Below are 23,962 nucleotides of genomic sequence, written 5' to 3' on the forward strand. Positions count from 1 at the left end.
GAGAAAATAAATTATTAAGATATGATAATAGCTTTCAAACAACTGTCCCCAGATTTTCCTTCTGCTGTCTCTGAGAATATGCAGGTTTAAGCAAACTTTTCAAAGATGCCCACAACCAGTGGTGGGTTTCTGGACTCCACTTCCGCTGCTAAAATCAAGTAAAACAAAAGGATTGTGTCATTATACTGAAAATCACAAATGTTAACTGTTGTAAAATGGGTTCAGTTTGCCCATGTGGTGCAATTGGTCTCAGTATCCTTCCTAAGGCTAGACATTAAGATTAATTGGCTGCTGTGCAGGAGGAACAGTTTGTCCAATCAGCCTGATTTTTTGAGGGTCATTTTGCTCCGTCATTGAATCATCCCCATAAGAGGGGTTTATATGGGCACAGACACGACTCAACTCCAGAATGGCACCCCCCTCTGAGGGCACTCTTCATGGTGTTAACCGAAGCGGTGTGTTTGTTCTGCAGGTCCGCGTGGCGAAAGACAAGGATGCCTCCTGGAAACCAACGTTCATTGTGAAGCCTGACGGAGGGTCCCAGGGCGATGGCATCTACCTCATTCGTGACCCCAGTGACATCCGGGTAGTGGGCAGCACCCAGTGCAAGAACGCCGTGGTGCAGGAGTACATCCAGAAGCCTCTGCTCATTGACAAGCTCAAGTTCGACATCCGCCTGTATGTCCTGGTCAAGTCCCTGGAGCCACTGGAGATCTACATCGCCAAAGAGGGGCTCTCCAGGTTCTGCACCGAGGCCTACCAGGAGCCCAGCCAAAAGAACTTGAACCACGTCTTCATGCACCTGACCAACTACTCCTTAAACGTCCACAGTGACAACTTTGTCCATTCAGACAGCACCAACACGGGCAGCAAGAGGACCTTCTCCAGCATCCTGTACCGCCTGGCCTCCAAAGGCGTAGACATCAAAAAGGTGTGGTCAGACATCATCTCCCTGGTCATTAAGACTGTTATAGCCTTGGTGCCTGAGCTCAAGGTCTACTATCAGGCCGACATCCCACCAGGGAAACCTGGACCAACGTGCTTTCAGGTGAGTCTGCAGCCTTCTGAATATCCCCCCTCCCTCCATAGTTCATGCCTTGAAATGTGTTCAGAAGCCTGTGTTGATACATGATGAAGGGAGCTGCCAATAAGCTTCCCCAGCTCAGTTTTATATTCCAATATCTGTACAGATTTTAGGGTTTGACATTCTCCTGATGAAGAACTTGAAGCCCATATTACTGGAGGTCAATGCAAATCCCAGCATGAGAATTGAACATGAGCAGGAGGTAAGGAGACCACCTTCATGTCTGTGATTGCAGCTCATTGTTATTGTCATTTAAATACCTGCAAAAGCAAAAACGCACAGATGCTAGAAACAAAAAGTATTGTAAAATCATTTAGTATCAACATTGTAACTTGTTGCCAATGCATTTGTGAATAACACAGTTTTCCCTGTCTCTCCGACACATTTCTCAGAGCCAGTTTAAAACTTGTCCACCAGCATCACGGGTAGTTTCGCTCACACAGATTATAATATTTGTTGATTGAAGGTGTGGTGTCTGAAATGATTTGTAGAATGCCAGAACCCACATGGTTCTGGAAACCCAAAAGCTACGGCTCAACTGTCTTGTGACTGATAACTGGGTGTCTACCACATCCACCAACACCGCAAATCTGAACCATGCTGGGGACTGTGAGAGGATGTTGAATTCTAGGTGTCTCCGGGCGTGTTTGAGTATGTCCCTAGTCCAGTTGATGAAGAGGTGAAAGTTGGAGTTATCCGCGACACATTACGACTGGTGGACCCTGGGCAGAGGAAACTCACCAACCACCAGTAAGTTTTTGTGTAGTTGACTTCATCTACGGCAACTTGTGTATTTGGGGAAACAGGAGGATTGGGGGGTACATTTCTCTTCCTCCACTAGGTAGACTAATAGAAATTTGATCCTTGACTATTATAATAAGAAATCAGTATTAGCCCATTGGATATTATATATGTTGTTTATATGCATTTACCAGGAAAGTCTACTAAGACATCAGTTGTTCCCATTTAAGTCCTATTGAAAGCACAGACTACACTCAGTTTTATTCTGAAGCAGACAACCAGCCAACGGTGCTGCAGTGCCAGTCCAAGTCATGTGTTCCCTTTTAACTACAAGCAGGGATGTTACAAACATGTACCGGCAGTGTCAATGAAAACCACCAAGACAACCAATATCAACAGAAGCTGTAGTGCTTCATATTAAAAAACTAAACAAATTAGAGACCAAGAAATATAGACTCCCAGGAGACAGGCTAACTGCCCGCAATATAATCAGCATTACATGTATATATTATGTGGTAACCAGGAAGGCTCTGAAATACTGCTAAGAAGGGTGTATTATACTTAAACTACTTTGCTGGCTCCCTCAAAAAACTGACATCCATTTCAAAAGAAAAGAAGGAACGGATATATTTTAAGTGTTTTGTTAGAGTAGATGCTGAAAAAAACAGAAGCTATGTAAAATAATGTGCCCAAGGCAGGCAAAGAGAGGAGAGTCACTGATCTTTTCCTAACAGTAACTAAACTTATTCAGCTTGTGGTTGATTTCAATTCCACATCAAACCTCTCCGTATCCAAGAAAAAACATAATGAGAAGTCGTTCTGAGAAGCCAGGCTACAGGTCAAAACTCAAAATAGTATGTGTGGGGTTGACATGCTGTGTGTGTTTCTTATGGTTTGGGCTAGAACAGTTTTATTTCTTATTTGGAACCATGATGGCCAGAACACAGTAGGCTTTTTTGGACAACACTGCAAGGCAAGGCATGTGAGTCTGAGAGTCCAGACCTGAATCAAAGACACCGTGCCCTGTGTCTCAGAGCGGCCATTGCCCCGCAGTGGCTCACCGGTACCAGTGCTTAAAGCAGCAGTGTCAAACTCAGGTCCCAAAGACCTGCAGGCTCCTTTGGCCTGGCTCTTGGCTGCTCCAGTGCAGCTCCTGAATTGGTACCCCAGAGAGCACTACACTTCAGAACTGAGCTACGGGAAGAACAGCAAGGTCCTCCATTGGCCTTCTATCAAAAAGGTGATATTATGATATTATGAAGTATTATGGCCAAAAGTGGTCCTTGCATCCGATTAACTACATCGTGAGCAGCAATCATCAGAATGCCTAGGCACTTTGCTTTTGCTTTTATTTCGTCCCCAGTCCATTGTACAGTGTTCGTCTGCGGCGAGTGTGTTGCATAATTGAAGCATAACTGGTAGCAGCTGTTTTAGTTGTTGTTTTTTTGCAACAGTAGCTTTTGGGATCCGTTTGAGTTATTCACAACATGAGCTGCCCGCACACCCTGCGCCCCCCCGTCCCTCATTAGTTCATTAGGTCAGATGCGGTGCTGAACCAAGCGCTTCGCACTGTACACACCAACCGGGGGCCGCAGAGAAACACGGTTAAACAGTGATCGCTCGCAGGGACGAGCAAACAGAGGCGATCAGAGTGGGCGTTTTTGCTCACAGCAGCTCTGCATTCATTTCGGGAGGAGTGCCAAAAATCGAAATTAATCTTGAATAACAGAAAGCTGCATAATACTCGGTGCGATCCGACATTAGTGTCAAAGAGTTAACAATTGGCATTAAGAAATACAAGTGCTGCATTACACATCTCCAGGGTTCACTTCACCTGCTCCAGCCGACTCAGATTTATTCTAATGGTTCACATCCTGACTTCTGTGTTGCAAGTCAAAGGCATCCACTTTCGAGATGTCAGCTTGCGGTTGTGCAGAAGGAGCTTTGTCGAGGGTGTCTCATCCCTCTCACAGCTGCAGGTGCTCCCATTCGACCCCTGTTCGGCGGGAGGGGGGATGTCAATTCTGACACAGCTGCCAGTCGCATCAGATGGATGGCGTCCTCGAGAACACATCCCCTGCATGAATGTGAGCTGACACCTTGAAAAGGATTGGACTAGACTTAAAAAGTTTAAAGATGCATCCAGATGTTCGAGAGAGAAAAGAAACCGCTGAAGCGACACACGGTGAGGTATATAGGGCTATACTTCTATCTTTCCAAACCCTGTAATTTTCTTTGAAAGAAACAGGCGTGCGGTAATCTTCAAACCCTGTTCAGCACGGCAATCCATTTGTATGTGTTCTAGCAGTATGATGCCTTCCTCATTAAAGAGTAGTTTTTATTTAGTCTTTGGGGCTTCAGACACTTCCCAGGTCCTCATTGCCTCATTTCATCCACAACCTGTAACTATTACTGAGCCCTTGTTCATTCGACTTCGCAACGCTTTATTTCCTGGCAACAGTTCTGAAGACTTTGTGGCCTATTTAGCATGGCAAATGGAGACTATTGAAGGCAAAGCAGAATCACGGCATACATTTTAAAGCATCCTTGAGTTTGAGTATGAAACAAAATCGCAAAGAACACCAATGCAAATGGTGTGAGCTCTTCCTTAATCGTCTTTGTAAAACCCAAGACCACGTAACGGAGGTTATTAAAGACCTCCATTTGACTCGCTTCCATGAAATGCAGGGCGGAAGTTGATGTGTTAAAAATGCTGCAGAGATCACTATGGTCGCTCTGCATGCTATCAATCACTCGTTTGATTTTGATCAGCCGGGGGCAGGAAGGTCTTCAGACGCTTGCTAAGTGGCAAATCAATTGCTGGGAATTCTGTGCGGGGATTTTATAGGCGAGGGCACGTGGCATCGATACCAAGATATCTGGCTCTTGTTCCTTGTCATGGATTGCATTGCTCATGACGAGAGTCCTCTACAGTCAGGGCAGTCCATACGGGTGTTCCTAGGATGATTTGATGAAGCTATATTTTATATTTCTCGCCCCCCCCCAAACACAGTGTGTGTGAGGAGCAGCTGGGGGAATCTCTCCTCTGCCAGTCACATCGGGCTTATCGAACATCTACATTCATACAGCAGAACCGAAGGTGTGTTTTAACTGTTAATGGCCCTGACATTACCGTTATTTCCAGGTGTCAGGTAATAAAGCAGACCAAAGAACAGAGTCATAATGCCAGAATTCTTCAAATTTTCATTTGAGATTTAATAAATGTTATGATTTCATTTTTGAGCGCAATTTAACAAATGCACACTGGAGAGTGTGGTTCTGTGAGGCCCCCTGTGGGCGATCGTTCAAAAACAATGCAGATCAGAGACTGGGCGACTCCTGTATATAAATTGTTCTGCAACCTGGAACACATTTAATAAAAATGCAATGGATATAAAAACAAACTTGACAGAAACCAACACGCTCTCTGTTTTATTGCCTCTTGATATCGAAGGTGATTTTGATTCTGTATATTTGGGCCGACTGTCCTACTTTCCACAAAGGGGAAACTCGATGAGCATTGTATTAATATGTGTCCCATCTCTATTTAAAGGCATCAGTTTGTCTTTGGTACCTAAACCCCACCCCCCCGGGTCCTTATGTTACCTTAGATGTCTGTGGATTCAGGCTTTGTTTACTTGGGTAGAAGACAAGGAGCCGCACAGGAAGTGACTCAGTTATGCCCAAGGTCTGTTTATGAAGACTCGATTTGTGTCAAACCGTTTACAGGTTTCTGTTAAACTGTTGTTACTGTCAAACACAATAACACCTCCTTGATCAACATGAAAGCAAATGAGATGTCAAAACAGATAACCCATCCCTTTAGTGACTTACCGTGCTGTAACACCCTGGGGGAGAGAGGGGATTACATAACACCTCTCTGGTTGATACCAAATTCAAGAAATCCAAACCAGCCATCATCTCAGTTCTGTCTTTAATTGATATTATAGCTGTTTGGTTGGTGGAATGATGATGCACATTCATTAAACTATAATCTTTTAGACATTTATGTCCCATTGCTTTTATTACGAGTAATTGAGCAAACCATTTGTTTTGCAGTCTATCCTGGCGTTGTAATTAAACTCGCCAACCCTATACAAAGTTGGGAGGTTTATCAGCTTAACAGGTAGCAAACAATTCAAATTTTCTGGATTTAAAGTTTGATGTGATACATTTAGAATTACTCAGTTTTCATTAGGAACAATGTTAGTGGCACAGGAATTTAGTTGACTGGTAATTGAATTAAAGTCCGATAATGTAATCCATCCGTCACTCCGCGACGCTTAGGAATGGGAGCTCCTGGCAAAACGAGTGCCTGTCTGGACCACAGCCACAAGCGTGTGTTGTGTGATTAATTATTTCATCGCTGTACATGCTCACACCGTGCAATGCAATTAAAAATCCCAGAATTAAAATTATAAATGATAACTAGACATAATAACATGCATATTAATAAAGGAGGGATTCAGGCTCAAAGATGCATGTAATATCTTAAAAGTGCTCCCACATAGCATCATTATTATTATTATTATTATTATTATTATTATTATTATTATTATTATTATTATTATCTGACACACCTTTTGCAGCCATTTGGTTTTCATGTTCATATATATTCAATTACTTTAGGTTAGGAGAGCCACAACAAAGGGGGACTGGCGAACAATGTCACCCCATTAGCATAAGCATCCCAATCGCACACTTAACTTTGTTACAAGAGGGGCTTATTAGCTGGGCTGTACTATACTCCTGCTACCAGGATTTAGCCTGGAATGAACACTGAGTGAAAGAGTTTACAAGAGGAAACGTAGACAATCTAGTATTTCAGTGATGGAGAAGAAAATCAGTGGCACGTTCAAAACAACAAAAAAACTAAACAGTCACCTGGCATCGTCTCCTCTTGAACTTCTAAGCAGTAACTGTCGCTTTACCAGTCTGGAAACTGCCATTGTTTTTGTGGTTGTCGTTTGTGTGTTGTAATTAGGACTTGTATGCGGGATTGTTTCTCCAAGGTTTTTGTTAGTACTGTAGACATAATGGGATTCCCTCATTAAAAGGTTTTCCTCTGATTTATGTGGGTCGTTTTGCATGCAGTTTTAAATCGTATTGCGAATGCTTTCCTATGGGGTTATCCAGGTCCTCTCATGAATTTTGCTTTATGTTAAGGACTCATAACATTTCTGGCACAAAGGCCATCATTCTAGAAGAGGAATTGCCCTGCAGTGCACACTTAATAAGATTCCCAAAAGACAGACTTGACTAATGTTACATCACTTACATGTGAATTTATGAAAATCCCTCCCAGAATCCCATACCTAGCGATACCAAAGCTATTTTGCTCCGACAGTCTTTTCTGCTATCAGTGCATTTAATTTTACAGTCCGGTTGATTTGTTGGTATGCAGATAAAGTGAGATAAAGATTTCTGCATGCTGGGAATAGGCACCTGGGGATACAATTACTAAGATGGATCATGTTGCTCGGTTTCTCTGTGAAAGGCTCAGTATCCATGTTTGTGAGTAGATTTAAATATAAGACTGTCATTGAATAGTCATTGAGCGGACTATTCTTGCAAAAAAAAATCATTGTGATGGCTTCATCTGGAAATAGCCCCAGTTTACAAGTAGACGAGACAGAGGCAATACTAAGTGCTGTCTGATTTTTCTGTAATTATCTACAAAATTAAAATAAATGAAGCATAAAAATTGATTTGAGCTTTAGGAAACATCATTTGAACACCTTATTACTGGGGGAAATGATCGCATTGGAAACATTATGCTGATTAATTTGTAGTTCTGGCTCTTCAGAGGATCCCGAGCAGAAGATTGCTCTGTAGTCCAGGGAACGCCGCTCACTTTCCATATGTCTTTCACTGTCTTTTTTTTTTCCACTTTCTCGCCCCCTTGTTGCTATATTTAAACCCGACCTGAAGTTGATTGTAATTCTGACGACAGCTACAATGACAACAGCATGGGCAGTTGAAACGCCAATACAGTGTTCAATTACAGTTATATTTAGAATTGTAAAGACAGGAAGTAATACATGAATTAATAACATCAGAATGCATTATACATCACTAGCACGCACACAGAAACATGTCCAACATCAAGTGTATTTCATTTAAATAAACAAATATCTCCCAGAGCAGTCAATGCAACAAACAGCCAACTCTAGTAACTTCAGCCCTGTGACGGTCCCTTTGCTGTCCAGATCTGGAGCAGTGGAAGATTTTCCCCGAGTCCTCTCTGATTTGCATGCCGAGTTCCAAGAGATATTTTTTCTAGAAAAGGGCTCATTCAGTCCTTAAATCATCTTTCATAACTGAAAACACCTGTATAATTCAGTTATTTATTTACCTTTAAGAGGGGTGAAGTCACAACCCCTTCAGTGACTTGCATTTTCTTTTTAAAGTTTGTTTTGGATACTTCACACAGCTAACGAACAAGGCCAGTGATTTGAAGAAAGCAAAATTACAGTTACAAAGATGCGAATCAATGACACACAAAAAGCTTTTTGCCTTTGAAGGGTGTCAAAGGGGGTGTTACCGATACGATAATGGCTTATTGAATAAAGACCTCCTCGTCTGTCTTCGAGGTTTAAATTTCCGTTTCAAAACAGGCAAATCTAATGTAGGTTCATAGACAGGATATTGCTTCTGAAATCGTGATGACGAGGTTTGATACTCATCTCTCTGTTCTTGCTGCTGTAGGAAAATCAATAACAACTGGATTTGAATTGTAGGGACTTTTATTGCAACTGATCCCCAGGAAGCCATGGTTAAATGTTTCTTTCTTATTATAAAATGTACAGATCCAACCTTCACCTGCTTCCATATCAAAGCACCTGGCTAATCGATCAGTTCAACACCCATTCTGTGAAAGGGAAATTATCCTTAAATACATAAGAAAGTGTCCAATCGAGAGGAGCCCATTCGCCCCATCGTGCTCGTTTGGTGTCCATTAATAACTAAGTGATCAAGGATCCTATCCAGTCTGTTTTTGAATGTTCCCAAATTGTCTCTTCAGCCACATCGCTGGGGCGTTTGTTCAGACTGTGACGCCTCTCTGTGTGAAGAAGTGTCTCCTGTTTTCTGTCTTGAATGCCTTGAAGCCCAATTTCCATTTGTGTCCCCGGGTGCGTGTGTCCCTGCTGATCTGGAAAATCTCCTCTGGTTTGATGTGGTCGATGCCTTTCATGATGTTGAAGACTTGGATCAAGTCCCCACGTAGTCTCCTCTGTTCCAGGGTGAAAAGGTTCAGTTCCTCAGTCTCTCAGTAGGACATTCCCTTCAGACCTGGAATAAGTCTGGTTGCTCTCCTCTGAACTGCCTCTAGAGCAGCGATATCTTTCTTGAAGTGTGGAGCCCAGAACTGTCCACAGTATCCAGATGAGCTCTAACTAGTGCATTGTACAGTCTGAACATCACTGCCCTTGTTCTCAATTCTACACTTTTGACAATAAGTCAAATAATGCCTAATAATAATGTCAGTTTCTTTCATTTGATGTGATGTATACGTATATATGGCAATTATAGTACAGCCTGAATTTCTGTTTCTAAAGTTTAATGTCTGCGGGGGATAATCCTTAGGATTAAGGGCAGGCCGTGAAAAACATTAAGTTTCCTTTTGTGGAAGAACAGATGTATGAAAAGGGCTCCTATCAATGTTATCAAATATCAAGTTATACATTTTACAGAGATGTTGTTCTTCATTTGCCATTTGTGTTCAATTAAAATGGCAGTTTACTATGGTTTTCAGAAATATGACTGAGATATCAGCCTCTGGTGCTGTTGTATGAAGAGATTAAAACAAAATGCATCAGCTTTCTGGCTGCGAATCCCAGTCCAGCTCATTATAGATGCCAGTCTCTCTGAATTCAGAGGCTGCTCTCCTCTCCAGGTGTCATCGCCAGAGGTGATGCCATTAATACACAGAGAGTTTTCATCAATATCCCAGCCTATTTACATGCATTACAGCCCATTTTGGGAAATGCTGAAATGAGCAGATGTTGATGGCGTCGGGGGAGGCAGTACATCTTTGTTGCCTGAATGTTAAGTGCTGGAGTCTTCTATCGCATTTCCAGGTTTACATCGCTGAAGCAGTCAAAAGCAAGGGGGAAAAAATACTAATATGAAGCTGTAAAACCTAATCGACTACAGCTCGATCTCCCCCTGGCTGAAAATAATCAGGTTTTGCTGACAGGAAGTTACTAACTGACAGAATGATAAAGGTGAAAATAAAAAATGCTGTTAAATGAATAATAGATTAAAAAAAAAACTATTAGTAATTTTTGCATTCAGTGAATTTTAACCTGATTTGTCTCATTTATAGATTTCCAAAAACTAAATATTCACATGCCCTAAGTTTGCAGTGATGGTAGTCAAAACAGAGACAGTTCATTTTCATGTCACTCTACTGGGGTGGTCTAATACTTTTCTTTATTTTGTCCTTCTTCTCAAATGTTAAAAATATGCAAAATGCAGGGCTTATGAGAGGTTCAAACGGGTAAAGCCTCCACTCTTCTGAGTCCAGATGGTGCAGGTCTCAGTCTGGGCTGTTGCTTTGCTTGCATTTTAAAGAAGAAAACCGTGTAAACTATCATCATGTGTCTTGAGAAACCATCTCGTTCCCTTCGACGTCCTGCATTATATTCTTTACAAAGTCCCTCTAGGCCAGTGGCTCTCAAACCTGGTCCTGAAGTCTCAGTGTCCTGTTAGTGTTTGTTCCAGCCGATCTTTCAGTGACTTAATTGAACTAATAATAAAATCTGAGCTTATTAATCATTCGAATAACTGAACACGGAAGTTGGACACAGCAGGTGTACGAGGGTTTTTAACACCAACATGAACATGCCTGTGTTGGTTGAGATATTAACTTCATAGTGGAAAATGGATCCCCCAGCCCTGATTTCTTATTTAAGTTGAAGTTTATTTAAGTGATTTCCTGTTGGCATTGTATGCAATAGTGATATCAGCCTAGGTTTTTACTTTATAATCATGATTTTGGGGCGGGGGCAAGGGCGGTCCAGGAGACGCCTGCGGTTAAAGCGTCTTGTCTTCAGTCTGTACGTGACAATATGGGATGTCGAGTGTTATCTTCAACCCACCCCACGCCCACCCAGCAGCACCGAAATTATTTTAATACAGGAGATTTCTTCCATTCTTTACCCCTGTAATTATCTCAAATAAATAATTGTTCTCCTGGCTGTGAAATTAGGCCTTATTGCAGCAGTTTTTGTAATTCTTTACATTAGTATAGATATTATGTCAGAACACACTATCTCATATTTCCCTTATAAGGAAAGTACAACTGTTTTCTGAATTCCTTTCTTGGTTGTAGAGATCTATATAAACACATACAATATGAAACCAGCTTTAAAACATATATTAATTGCCAAAGGAGGTACATTTTTCATGAGGGAGGCCATATCTCTCAGCTGGATAAATACCCCTGGGTCCACTTCTCATTTTGAAATATAGCCCCTGGGATACATATTTTAGGGGGTCCAAATCTCATACAACACCTGCAGTGGGGGGTGCTAATTATATATGTGGAAAAAGTGTGTGTGTTTGTGTGTGTCTCTGTGCTGGTTTAAAAGAATCTAAGCGTAGAAAATGAACATTTATTATGCCGTTCTAAGCTAAGCAATATCAATTGAACATTATCAGTCGTGAGTTACGTGACAGACTTCCATTTTGGCTTTCTTTCATTTCCTTCTATTTTTGAATACCTTCACCTTCTGGGATTTGTAGACACTTCATTTCGATCTCAGCCGCAGTTCTTTTCCGTTTCTTTTTGGTCTCGAGTGTGCGAGTGTGAATAGGCAATGCAAAATCTCCCACTTCACATGTTTGCCATTCACTGCTAGAATAGACAGCAGCTATAACTAAAGTCATACATATCGAGACCCCAAAGCGATCGATCAATGCTGTACAAATTACTGAACATGAGAATTGAAAATATACTTTTAAAATTCCAGCAGAAAAAGTGTAAGTGTGTAAACTCTCGGCCTGAACCGCACAACCGATCTTCTACAAATATAATCGATAAAGAAGTTTAATGAAAAGTTTAGTGAGAACATTCAGCCAATAATAAAATGTTCTTTGCCATAAAGGGTGTATTCATAACTTGCGTGACTGAGATGAACCTTATGCGAGACAAAATTAAATAAAATTAAATAATTCTGGCTCTATTATATTAAAATCCCCCGTTGTTTTTGTAATTAAATTCTCTGCCTCTGAAAGCTCAAAATTAGCTTCTGACGACCCACCTTGGGAGAGTAATATTCTGCATTTTATTTTTATTTTTATTCAGTATCAGTCTGACACGGATATGCGCCACAGGGAGAAGATAGTAGAGGATGGTGTTTTTCTTTCTCCTTTTCTTTTGGGATTGTGCAGTCAAGAGGTCCTCCCCCCCCTCTCTCTCTCTTTTTCTGCCTGGGGAATTAGGATGTCTTCAACACGAGCCAAGAGTGGAAAAACTAACAACTTTACTGTAACAAATATCTATTAGGTGCCAGCGCCGCCGTGCCTTGGTTTTATTACATCAATCATAGACAGCTTAAAGTCTCCCCACAAAAAGTACAAGCAAGGACAGATGTTTGACTGGCCTGGGGATTAGAAATATCTTTTCCATTAACTGTAAATTAACTTAATCACCAGGTATGAAAGATAAGCAGCATTAAACCCAATTCCCCTCAGCTTCATTAAAATTAGGACTCGGCAGAGACGCTAGTTGCCATTTTCTCCCGAGTCGATCTCGCCTTCAAAGAGATGATATCGGCGGGGAAGTTTTACGGGGACAAAATGACGGAAATGAGGACGGCGAGACTGATGGTGCATAATTTACAATCCCAATTCGGCAACAGACCTGACTCCCATCTCAATGTAATAATTACTATTTGGACCCTAGAAATTGGGTGGCTTTCAACTGGTTTTAGAGATAGAGAGCTATTCATTTTTGTGTGAAAGTGTCAGCCTGTTTTTTTTTTTTTTTTTTTAATTTTTTACCATTAGACTTTTAATGCGCTGTGTAATCACTCGTGTGTCCCAGTGTAGATATGCACAGTGTGATTCCAGTTTGACACGTTTGTGACCTCCTTCATCACTAATGCACATTCAGTGTAGAACTAAGAAGAATACATATTTAAAAATGAAAAGGTAACTAAGTTTGTTGGACTGATTTACAACATGCCTGCCAGTCAAACAAGATCTGCCTGAGGAATACAAACATCTTTTTAGGATGTCTGACTTGAAGACCAGAGGTATTACTGTGCCCCTAGGTAAAGAAAGATATTATCATCATTATTTATGTATTAGCAGATGCCCTTATCCAGGGTGATTTATGGTTTACAGAAGAAACATTTTTAAAGCATCACAAAAGTGCAGTGATACAATCAGTACAAAATACTATAAATGTACACATCCTAGTTCAATGAGGTAGCAAGTGCAAATATAAAGTGATATATCTGCCACTTTTAATAAATTATTGCGGATTAATTTAAAAGTTTAGTCATTATTGTGCTATAATTTAGACCCTAATAATCAAAGCATATTTAAAGCAGTAGATTTCCTCTCTCCTCTCTCTCCTCTCGCTCTCTCTCTCTCTCTCAACGTCATTCTCTGTTGCCCACGTTTGATGTTATTCTGTCACAACAATACAATCATAGGGTACCCGAGTCAGTAGATTCAAATAACCTTATGCTACTTGAGTTTTCTTTTCATGTCTGAGTTGAATAGAAAAAAACATTTTATGCTCTGAAAACAAAATTCCCACAGAACTGGCGGCTTCAAAAGGTGACTGAGTCTTTGGTTTCACATTAAAGGTGCTGAGATTTAAATAACTGACACAGAATGACACATAATAAACATAGCACCTAATTCATAATGGAAACCTTTACAGATTTACAGCAATGTAGTATATATTTCATACTTACAAATAACAGTAATAAGTGCAGAAATTGCCTATTGTGTCACAAGAGAAATTAATGTATTTTGACAGAGACTTTTATTCCTTTTTAAACACATAATAATGATTTATATTCTATAAATATATAAATTATGTTTTTGTAAATTAGTGACAAGTTTGTGTTGCATATTAACATCCAATATGATATGAACACATAGTTGTCAGGTATTGAACTTTATCCTAAGACTAGATTATCTTATTCAATAACACTTTATAATAAGGTCCCCGTATAAATGCTTTATGAAGCCTTAACAGATCATGTAGAACTCATTTATAAAGAATTAACAAATAAGTTACAATCATGAATGTATACTTTATTAATGCCATTATTTCTAGAGTATAAAGCACATTACTAAGGATTTAACTATCACTTTTTAAACCATTCATCAATGCTGTTGTTGATGTTCCTAAAACCATTTATAATTGAGTCAATTTATTCAACAAATTAATGCGATTCTGCAAGCAAGTTCTAACCTCATAATTAATGTTCTGTAAATGTAAGCAATACGCACTTTATTAACCCCTTCCTTGCCAATTAATAGTTGATTTATCAAATACTTTTTATTGCACAATTGCTCTAGGCATTTTATTTTAACCCAGTGCTGTAATGATGCTCCAGTAGATTAATATATGCATGGCTTTAATCAGCTACCAGTGTGCCGTAGAAAGAATGTGATTGTGACTGGATACAATTACTGCCCTATGTAGGTAATACCGCAGTACACATGCTTAACTGTGCGAACACGGGGGTGAAGGTTGAAACAGGAGTATGTTGGATTTGAGGAGGTCTGAAATAAATCTGGTTTACTACTAAACACATATGTCCTAATAGATCTGTTGTTCCAACCCCCGTGTTCACACAGCACCCCCCAGCAGACAGAGGACCAGGGGGTGTCCTGAATGCAGTGGTAGTTTTTGGATGAATTCGAAGGTAGAGGATGGTAACTGGTCTAGCAGTACCTCTCAGTTTCCCCGATTCTGCTCTGCGGTCTTACCTACATAGGGCAGTAACAGTATCCAGTCACAATCACGTTCTTTCTACGGCACACTGGTAGCTGATTAAAGCCATGCATATATTAATTAATCTACTGGAGCAGCATTACAGCACTGGGTTAAAATAAAATGCGAGAGCAATAGTACAATAAAGGAAGGGGTTAATACAGTGTTTATTGCTTACATTTACAGAGTGTTAATTATGACAGTTTGAATAAATATCGGCTGTTTGACTTTAAGTTGACTTAAGCAGCACAGTCTCATTCTAGGTGAGATCACAATCCTTGGCATCTGATGCTCATTAATGTGCTCGTGGTGCGATCCCGCGGACCAGGTCGTGATGCAGAGCCAAGAGCATTAAGGGATGTCTTTTGGCTCCGCATCACACTTGATACTCTCTTTTAAGACTGTCCAGCCTTTTATTTCAGTCCTGTATTATGAAGCAATTAAGGTCAGCAGGGCCCAAAATATCCCGTTGCCAAGGCCGACAACGCAGTACATTTATAACACGCGTGGCAGCTTTAATGCGAAAGCAATTGAAATGCGTGCGTTTTTGCTCTTGATTGATTTATATTTATGCATTATCCATATCTTAGCCATATTTCAACTTGATGATGTGATATTGCCAGTTTCTAACTTGTATGGCTTAACATGTATGCTTATAGAAGTATAAGTATACGAGTATAAGTTTGTATCAACACAGGGGCCTCAGGTTCTTCTTCTTATTATTGTTATTATGTATTTCTTAGCATAAAACATTACAAATTCCAGTTTACATAATACAGTGCAATTCAAAGCATAATACATTTTACAAATTCAAATTTACACAAGTGTATACAATATATAGGATATATGAGGTCTTACATCCTGGATTGTAAAAGCTGAGTGCAGACAAGATGTTAGGTCACAGTCAAGCACAGTCAAGATAAAACGATGCATAAGTGCTATCTTACAGGAGAGTAAATGACTAAATTACAAGTACTGTCAGAAAAGATGCATTTTGAGAAAACGTCAGAAGGAGGTCAAGGACTCTGCTGTTTTGACTTCAGTGGGAAGGTCGTTCCACCACTTAGGGGCCAGGGATAAGAAGGAGCGGCTCTGGAGGAAGGGGAGTGGAGAGGAGGCAAGGTTAGTCTTCTGGCACCGGAAGACCACAGTGGTCTGGAGGGGATGTATGGGTAGACAAAGGTCTGAAGCTAGCTCGGTGCAGTGTGGTCGAGACAGCGGTAGGTGAGGGTCAGTGTCTTGAACTGAATGCGTGCCGGTATTGGGAGCCAGTGGAGGGAGCAGAGCAGTGGAGTAGCGTGTGTGAATCGGGGCAGAGAATACCAGACGAGCCGCAGAGTTCTGGATGAGCTGGAGCGGGCGGGCAGTAGTTGAAGGCAGGCCGGTTGCAGTAGTCCAGGCGGGAGAGGACCAGGGACTGGACGAGCAGCTGAGTCGAGCAGTCGGTGAGGAAGGGACGGATTCTGCGTATGTTGCGCAGGAAGAATCTGCAGGTGCGTGTCAGCGTGGTGATTTGCTGAGTGTAGGAGAGCGCAGGATCGAGGGTGACTCCTAGGTTCTCAGCGGAAGAAGGAGAGAGTGTTGTAGATTCCAAGGGGATTGAGATGGGGAGATCAGCAGAAGGTGAAGAAGAGTGGGGGGAAAAAAAGACGAGTTCCGATTTGGAGAGGTTGAGCTTGAGGTGGTGCGAGTGCATCCAGGCAAAGATAGCAGGCAAACAGGAAGAGATGCGAGAGGGGATGAGAGGGTCAGAAGAGGGAAAAGACAGGAAGATCTGGGCATCATCTGCGTAGAAGTGATAGTAGAAAGCATGGGATGTGATGATTGGGCCCAGGGAGTGAGTATAGAGAGAGAACAGGAGGGGGCAGTCTCAGTGGAGTGAGCTGTGCGGAAGCCAGATTGCAGAGGATCCAGGAGTGAGTGATGAGAAAGAAATGCAGAGAGCTGACGGTGGACCACATGCTTGAGGGTCTTTGAGAGGAAGGGGAGTAGGGAGACAGGGCGGTAGTTCTGAGGAGAGGTGGGGTCAAGGATAGGTTTCTTGAGGAGTGGGATGACAGCAGATTGTTTAAATGCAGAGGGGAAACAGCCAGAGAGGACTGAGGAGTTGAGGAGGGAGGAGATGAAGGAGTAAATCAGGAGCAGTCGCTTGGAGGAGGCAAGTGGGGAGAGGGTCCAGGCCGCACGTTGTAGGTTTCTGACCTAGGAGGAGAGAGGAAAGTTCAGAGTCCGAGAGTGGTGAGAATGAAGAAAAGGAAGCTTGGTCGGTGGGAGACATGGTTGTGATGGGAGAGGGGAGAGCTTGTGGATGTCTGTGATCTTGGCGGAAAAGAAGGAGGCAAAATCATCTGCAGAGAGACAAGGGAGGCAAAGAGGGAGGAGAGTTTGCGGGGGTTGTTGACAGTGGATTCAAAGAGTGATTTGAAGTAAGACTTCTTGGCTGAGGTGAGTGAGGAGGAGAATCTGGACAGTAGAGAGCGGTTAAGTTCGAGGGCAGCTGGGAGTTTGTCCCTTTTCAACTTCTGTTCAGCGCCACGCAGACTGGATCAGGTCGAGCGGAGAACGGAAGAGATCCAAGGCTGAGGAGGGGAGGGACGGACAGGACGAGACGTGAGAGGACAGAGAGAATCAAGGGAGGAGGTGAGGGAGGTTATGGGGCTGGGCTTGTTTCCAAGGTTAAACCAGTTCCTGAGTCTCTCAAGCTTGGTCTCTGGTCAGACTGAGGCCCTGTTCTGTGCTAAGTGACTCTGCAGCAACAATTAGTTAATGTATAATTAACAACAGGGTATGAGGGGCCATACAAGCCATTCATTCTGGGCTTCTCACATACATACATTCTACTTTCACATACATATATTTTCATTCTCACATACATACATTCTACTTTCACATACATATATTTTCACTAACACATTCATACTTTTGCTCTCATGCAAATGCAATCAATGTATACATGTAATATTATATATAATATAGGGATGTAAGAAGAGAATATATGTATGTGAGAGGAGAATGTATGTATGTGTGAGAGAGTATAGTGGAAACGGAAGGCAGGTCATTTATCGCGCTGTGATTGGCTGAGAAGCTTGTACTGGGTCATGTTCAGGTCACGGTTAAAATTAGCACAGAAATACAACTTGTACGTGCAAAACTATACTTACGTTTTTTATTTTACACTTACAATTCAATTTGCATGATTGATCTCCATTCTCATCAAACATGGCTGACCTCACGGCAGCAGAGGCAGAGTCCACAAAATCTTAACGTGGTTTATGCCAAGACTCTAACACTTTCCAAACTGTTACACAAAGGATTGGATGTTTAAAGTGTCGTGTTAAGCCCTAGCCAGACGTAATTACGCTTAATGTTGAACTCGCGTGTTTTACTGTACTTTAAAATGTAACCATTTATATTCAAACTTTATAATTAACTAGACTGGGACCACCCAGGCTGATAGACAAAATATGTAATGTTCAAATTGATATTAAAAGCAAAAGTAACTTGTTAAGCCTTGTTGTAGCGAAGTGTGAATTGTGCTTCATATTGAAAGCTTATATGTGGTTATTGTTTATTAAGTGAAGTACTTAGATCCTAGCTTTACTAACGACAAGACCCGCACCTACCAGGCCTATACAAATGAAGAGGCGTTTAACTTAACAGTCCATATCAACTTCATGTCAGTCTTGTCATTTATTAAATCTGGTTATCAATGGTTAAGTTTTAAGTACAGTAAACCACATTAAGCAGAATGCAGCTTGGCTACAATAAAATAGGGCTTAGAAAAGACAAGGCAGTTATGCTTTTCATGTCATTTTAAACATCCAATCTTTTGTGTAACAGTTTGGAAAGTGTCAGTCTTGTCATTTATAGATGGGATGTAAACGGCTCTGTTTTAATACAGTAAGTCACGTTGAGCGTTTTCTACATTAAGTGATATTCACCTTAAGTTAATTAATATACGCAGAGCCTAAGGTCATAATCATATTGTTTATGTTAGTAAAAACATATCCATTATTTATTTATAGTAGGACGTGCCTAAGTAATGGTTATGCTTAAAGCACATTAAACCACGTCAAGCTTTTTTAGACTGCCTCTGCTGTGGTGTGGTCAGCCATGTGTGTTGAGGATGGGAAATCGACAGTGCGATGATCATCTAGGATGCCTGACTACGCGCTCTGTTTGAGTCCAAGTGAAAACAGTCAAAAACAACTGCGAGCGCGTAGAGAGAACTGCGCATGTGTAAACGAGATTGAACGAGGGCAGAATTGAATTGTAAGCGTCAAATAAAAACCGTAAGTGTAGTTTTGCATGTACAAGTTGTATTTCTGTGCTAATTTTAACCGTCAATGCTGACCGTGACCTGAACATGACCCAGTACAAGCTTCTCAGCCAATCACAGCGCGATAAATGACCTGCCTTCCGTCCACTATACTCTCTCACACATACATACATTCTCCTCTCACATACATATATTCTATATAATATTACATGTATACATTGATTGCATGTGCATGAGAGCAAAAGTATGAATGTGTGAGTGAAAATATATGTATGTGAGAGGAGAATGTATGTATGTGAGAAGCCCAGAATGAATAATGGCTTGTACGGCCCCTCATAACAGGGTTTTTGTAAGTCACTCTACCAAAGGAGCAAATCCTGTTCTTTATATTTCGAACTCACTCAACCAGTGTGTGCTGCCTATGTCAATGTATGTATGCAAAAACAGGAGGCAAATATGTTACAAAAACCACAGACTGCACAGAGTGGCATGGACATATACATAGTGCTTTGACAGTGTGTGTTAAATGCCATCTGATATGAATTTGATATGAATTATAGCTTAAAAAATATAACTTAGTGTCATCCAGCAGCAGCAGCTTTTGAAACACTTCACACGTTCAAGATGCTGTAAATCTTGCATCAGTGCCCAACTGACACAATGAAAGTGAAGTGCAAGTCTATCAGATGACATGTCTGGATTTGCTTTAGGATGTTTGCAGAGGATTCAGTTCAAAAGGTAAAACACTGTCTCCTCTGATATGACAGGTAATGTGTCCCCTTGATGCCCCTCAACATTTCAACACATGACCAGTTGCAGACGTACTGTGCAGTACATAATTGAAGAATTATTAAGGATTCCAGTAATCACAAAAAGGAGAAAAAGTAGAGTAGAGAAACCGAAAGAATTATCTTAGGTCACTTTATTGATTTGCTCGGGAGCCTACAGCTGTCTCCACAACATCAAGGATTGCGAGTTTTAACTTCACCGGCAGCCCGGAGAAGCGCGGCAGGTGATGAATTCTGGTTAAGACCGATCACGAGTTTGACAGAACACTGCAGAATTAAATAAAGGTCAGGGCAGCACGAAATATGAATTCAATATTTTGTAAACATGTTGTCAGGTAGTTTATTTTAACTGAGCGAAAGCCTGGCCGAGAGATTTTGCTGTATGAAAAATTTCCAATGTAGTTCTCGGTCTGGAAGTCATATTTTGGAAAGACTGACAACCGCTGATCTAATTATTCTCATGTGTTGCATTAGTCACAGATGTTATTTGCCACCTTGAAGGGAGTCTACATTACGATGTGATGGGTCAGACTCCTGCCTAAGCTTAAAAACTATATAATAATACAAAATACAACAAATTAAAAAAGTAAACTACATACAGAAAAATGTACATCTCATGCTAGGTTGGATCAAGAATCATAGTTTTGTGTACACATACATACATAGACACGCATACACACTCCTCTAAGTTTATTCACACCCTTCATAAACAAAAAGTTTATTTAACAGTGAGTGTGCTATTTTTCTGTTTGAACACGTGAAAATATTAATAAAAATGGCATGTTTTAAAAAACAAACAAACTCCAAAATCCCATTTATTCACATCCTGCGTCGACTCTGACACTAAGGGGACGCTTCCCGTTGTCTTACTGAAGGTACTGTCTCCTCCCAGCAGGGATTTTTGACTACTCCTCAGGCAGACATTTTCTGTCTCTCTGATTCCTTGGTTTTTGCTTTGTGAACTTTGAGTTTTAGTATTTCAGGCCCATATCCTGGTGGTTTTGTTTTGAGTTTATTTAAATAAAATTGCTTTATTTTCACCTTAATCCTGTTTCTGTCTCCTGGGTGCCAGCTCCAGACATATACATACACATATATGTACACATATATACATACACGCATGCACACACTCTCTCCCACTCAATCACCACAGTGCTCTACCTGCAGGTGGCTGTAATTGTTCCCTTCATTGTTCACACCCTGATGTGTCTATCAAGGTTTATTTAGTAAATCAGATACAATCATTTTCAAAATGTCAGCTTGCCTGGCTGCCAGAGGTAGAAACACACGCTCTGCCCAACATCTCGTGTAGCTGCTGGGAAATTGGCAACTACAGGTGCATCTGTTACATCGTGGCTGGGAAACGGGCAATTCTCTGGCAGCTGTGACTGATCTTGGATCAGCCGCCTCGTGGTCCCACCTCAGACACAAGGGCAGCTAACATTTTGAAATTGATTGAATTCAAGTCATCAGTATGCGGACCACCGAGACAAATCATTGCACGCACGTTACAGCTGAAGTGAGCCGTCATACAGTAGAACAATACCTTTTAAGTTTTTTTTTTTAAGAGAGGAATACTGTATACGGATTGTAACGTTCATCACAAATCAACAGCCAACCTTACACACTAATCTGCATTTTCATCAGACTTCTCAGCTGGGTCGGGTTTTCAAATCTGTCAGTTCTCCGCAGTGATGTTCTCAAAGTGTTGTGTGTGAGCATGACACTTTAACAAAGGAGATTTTTATTGATGCCAGAAACACTCTCTCTCTTTCTCTCCATCCTACCTTTACTCCAAAAAAGGTCTATTAGGTTTGGATAAACGTCAGAGGAGTACCTGACAGCATGTAATTGCAGGAGGCACTCAATACATCAGGAATGTATCTCCTGCTTATTTTCTCAATCTTGAAAGGGATATAACCTTCGTTTAATCATTACGTCTACAAAATGTTACCCGTAAGGTCGCTTATCAGATTTCTAACTGAATTTGACAGGACGGCCACATTTGAATACAAGTTATGCAGTTCACCCGAGCTTGATGAATGAGATGCTGTTTATTATATGATTAATTCATGAGAGGTGTAATCTTATACAGTGGTGGAGTCATGTGATGTAGCGGAGTCTTGGATTTGCACTTCCCTGCCATCCGGTTAACAGCTGATCACATGACCCTCCTTTTGATTGAATTCCTTTACCTCAAAATAGAGAGTATCTTTTCAAATGAAACAGCTGTTTTTGTGTGTGGTAACAACACTATCACAGTCTTGTAGCTGAAAAGGCACCCACATCTGTTGCCCTAAGTGCTCATCTTCAGATCACCAATGACTGAAGTAACCCTTTGGCAATTGTTTTCTCTTGTTACTCTCAACATCAGGCACGGTTAGTGATGTACCTTCCGGTTGTAGATACTACAACTGAAGTTAAACAACAGAGTTCCAGGGAATTCTCTAGATGTCAGGGCAGTGGGATCATTGTTCTTCTTGTGTTTTTATGCAGAAGTCAGTCCGTGTTCATCTCTCGATGGGGGAGATCACTGGCCAAAAGTGTGGGGTGTCACGTCTTTGATCAAACATGGCGGGGCTTAAATGGCACATTAACGTGAACTCCACATTGCCAGAGACCTTAACTTTGTTGTAGGCCCTTATATAACAAAGATAGATCAAACAACACATTGTGGCCTATCGGTGTCACACGCATCCCATATACACCTGAGGCGTAATGACTTGAGGCGGAGAAATGAATGCAGCAGAAACGTTGAATCATTAGAACAGGAACAGGAAGTGAAAATTAACAGTTTCAGTGTACAGGCGCTCCTGGGTTACGGATAAAAAATATTCATATTATTATCCTCTACAGAATGTTTTGACATAATAAAAAGTGAATTTTCGGCGTATAAAAGGATAGGATATGACGGGAAACTCAGAAACGTTATGTACCCGTATGCTAGCCCATACCATACGAACAGTATCGGAGTGCTTTCTGACTTTTGGACATTTCGACCCATGGACGGGTTTTCAGAATGGAACCATTACGTGAGTCAGGGAACGTCTGTAACGGTAACCATTTGAACTGTATGGTCACCGATCTGTACCCGCATCACTGAGCTGCGATACATGTGTTCCTCTGTACACTAGCCCTTAAGATACCACAGACTATGCAAAGGTACTCCCATAGCAATTTTTAATAAATGCAGGCCTCAAACCATTGCAAGTAAGGACATGAGTCCTTGCCTAGAGCTATCAACTGTCCCTAGGGCCCCTCTGAAAGTTTGCAGTTTTATATTATTCAAGAGGACCAGAAGCCATTGAAGTCCCAAGCTGTTCTCCAGTGAAACTATATGATTTCTTTTCTACTCTTTCAATTTTTTTTCTCCATAGTTTACTCTTGGAAATTGAATGTAACCTTAGTATTTTACTTCTGTTCTCCTTTTTAAGAAGTAGAAAACAGACAGTTGGTAGTTCATTTTTTCTTGGCAAATGTGATAAGCATATTTAAAGAGAGCCATCATATAGCAATTATTTAGAAAGTTTGCCGAAAAGAGTATTTTCTTTCAGTGCTGCCTAGACCACCCTTTTGATTTTGCTCAGAAAAGCTTTGGAAACCTTAATTTGCCCAGAGAAATTTCCCTCCCGAGACTGATTAATAACTTCATTTGTGGGGGAAAAAAACAAATCAAAACATTAGGCTTCTCATCCTTGCAAAGTTAAATGCTGTTGTTGTTTTCCCTGGGCTTAATAAAACACAAGGTCCCCATGAAAATATTATAGGATCAATGAAGCGAACATTAAAGGAAATCAATGAGAAGAGACCGTCTTTTAAATGACAACATTAAGATTATTCACCTTTCGAACATTTTTAGTTGAAATGCAATTTGGTTTTCTACTCATGCATCAACATTTCACCTCCCTGTAGCACCACTTAAACTAATTGAAGGCAAGGCATGTGTCTTGCATTCTATTAACATAATTTAGAAATAATTGCTTTTGTCTCTCCTTGAACTGTTGAAATATTTTATTTCTTCTGGTCTTCGGTCCCACTGGATACGTTTTAGAAAGTTTATCCATCTGGCTACAGGGCCTGTAGAGCAATAAAGACCCCTAGTT

The 23,962-nt window shown here is 41.0% G+C and overlaps 1 protein-coding gene across 1 annotated transcript in view; it reads left to right on the forward strand.

Moving 5' to 3' along the window:
• Positions 1–23,962, forward strand: part of ttll11 (tubulin tyrosine ligase-like family, member 11) — a 53,160-nt gene that overhangs the window by 13,915 nt on the left and 15,283 nt on the right. The window contains exons 4-6 of the mRNA XM_066712741.1: positions 473–1,048; positions 1,191–1,286; positions 1,716–1,834. Of these exons, the coding sequence (XP_066568838.1) occupies positions 473–1,048; positions 1,191–1,286; positions 1,716–1,834 (791 nt within the window). The remainder of the gene's footprint in view (positions 1–472; positions 1,049–1,190; positions 1,287–1,715; positions 1,835–23,962) is intronic.

This window comes from Amia ocellicauda, chromosome 9 (assembly GCF_036373705.1).
Source record: "Amia ocellicauda isolate fAmiCal2 chromosome 9, fAmiCal2.hap1, whole genome shotgun sequence".
Classification (NCBI taxonomy): Eukaryota; Metazoa; Chordata; class Actinopteri; order Amiiformes; family Amiidae; genus Amia; species Amia ocellicauda.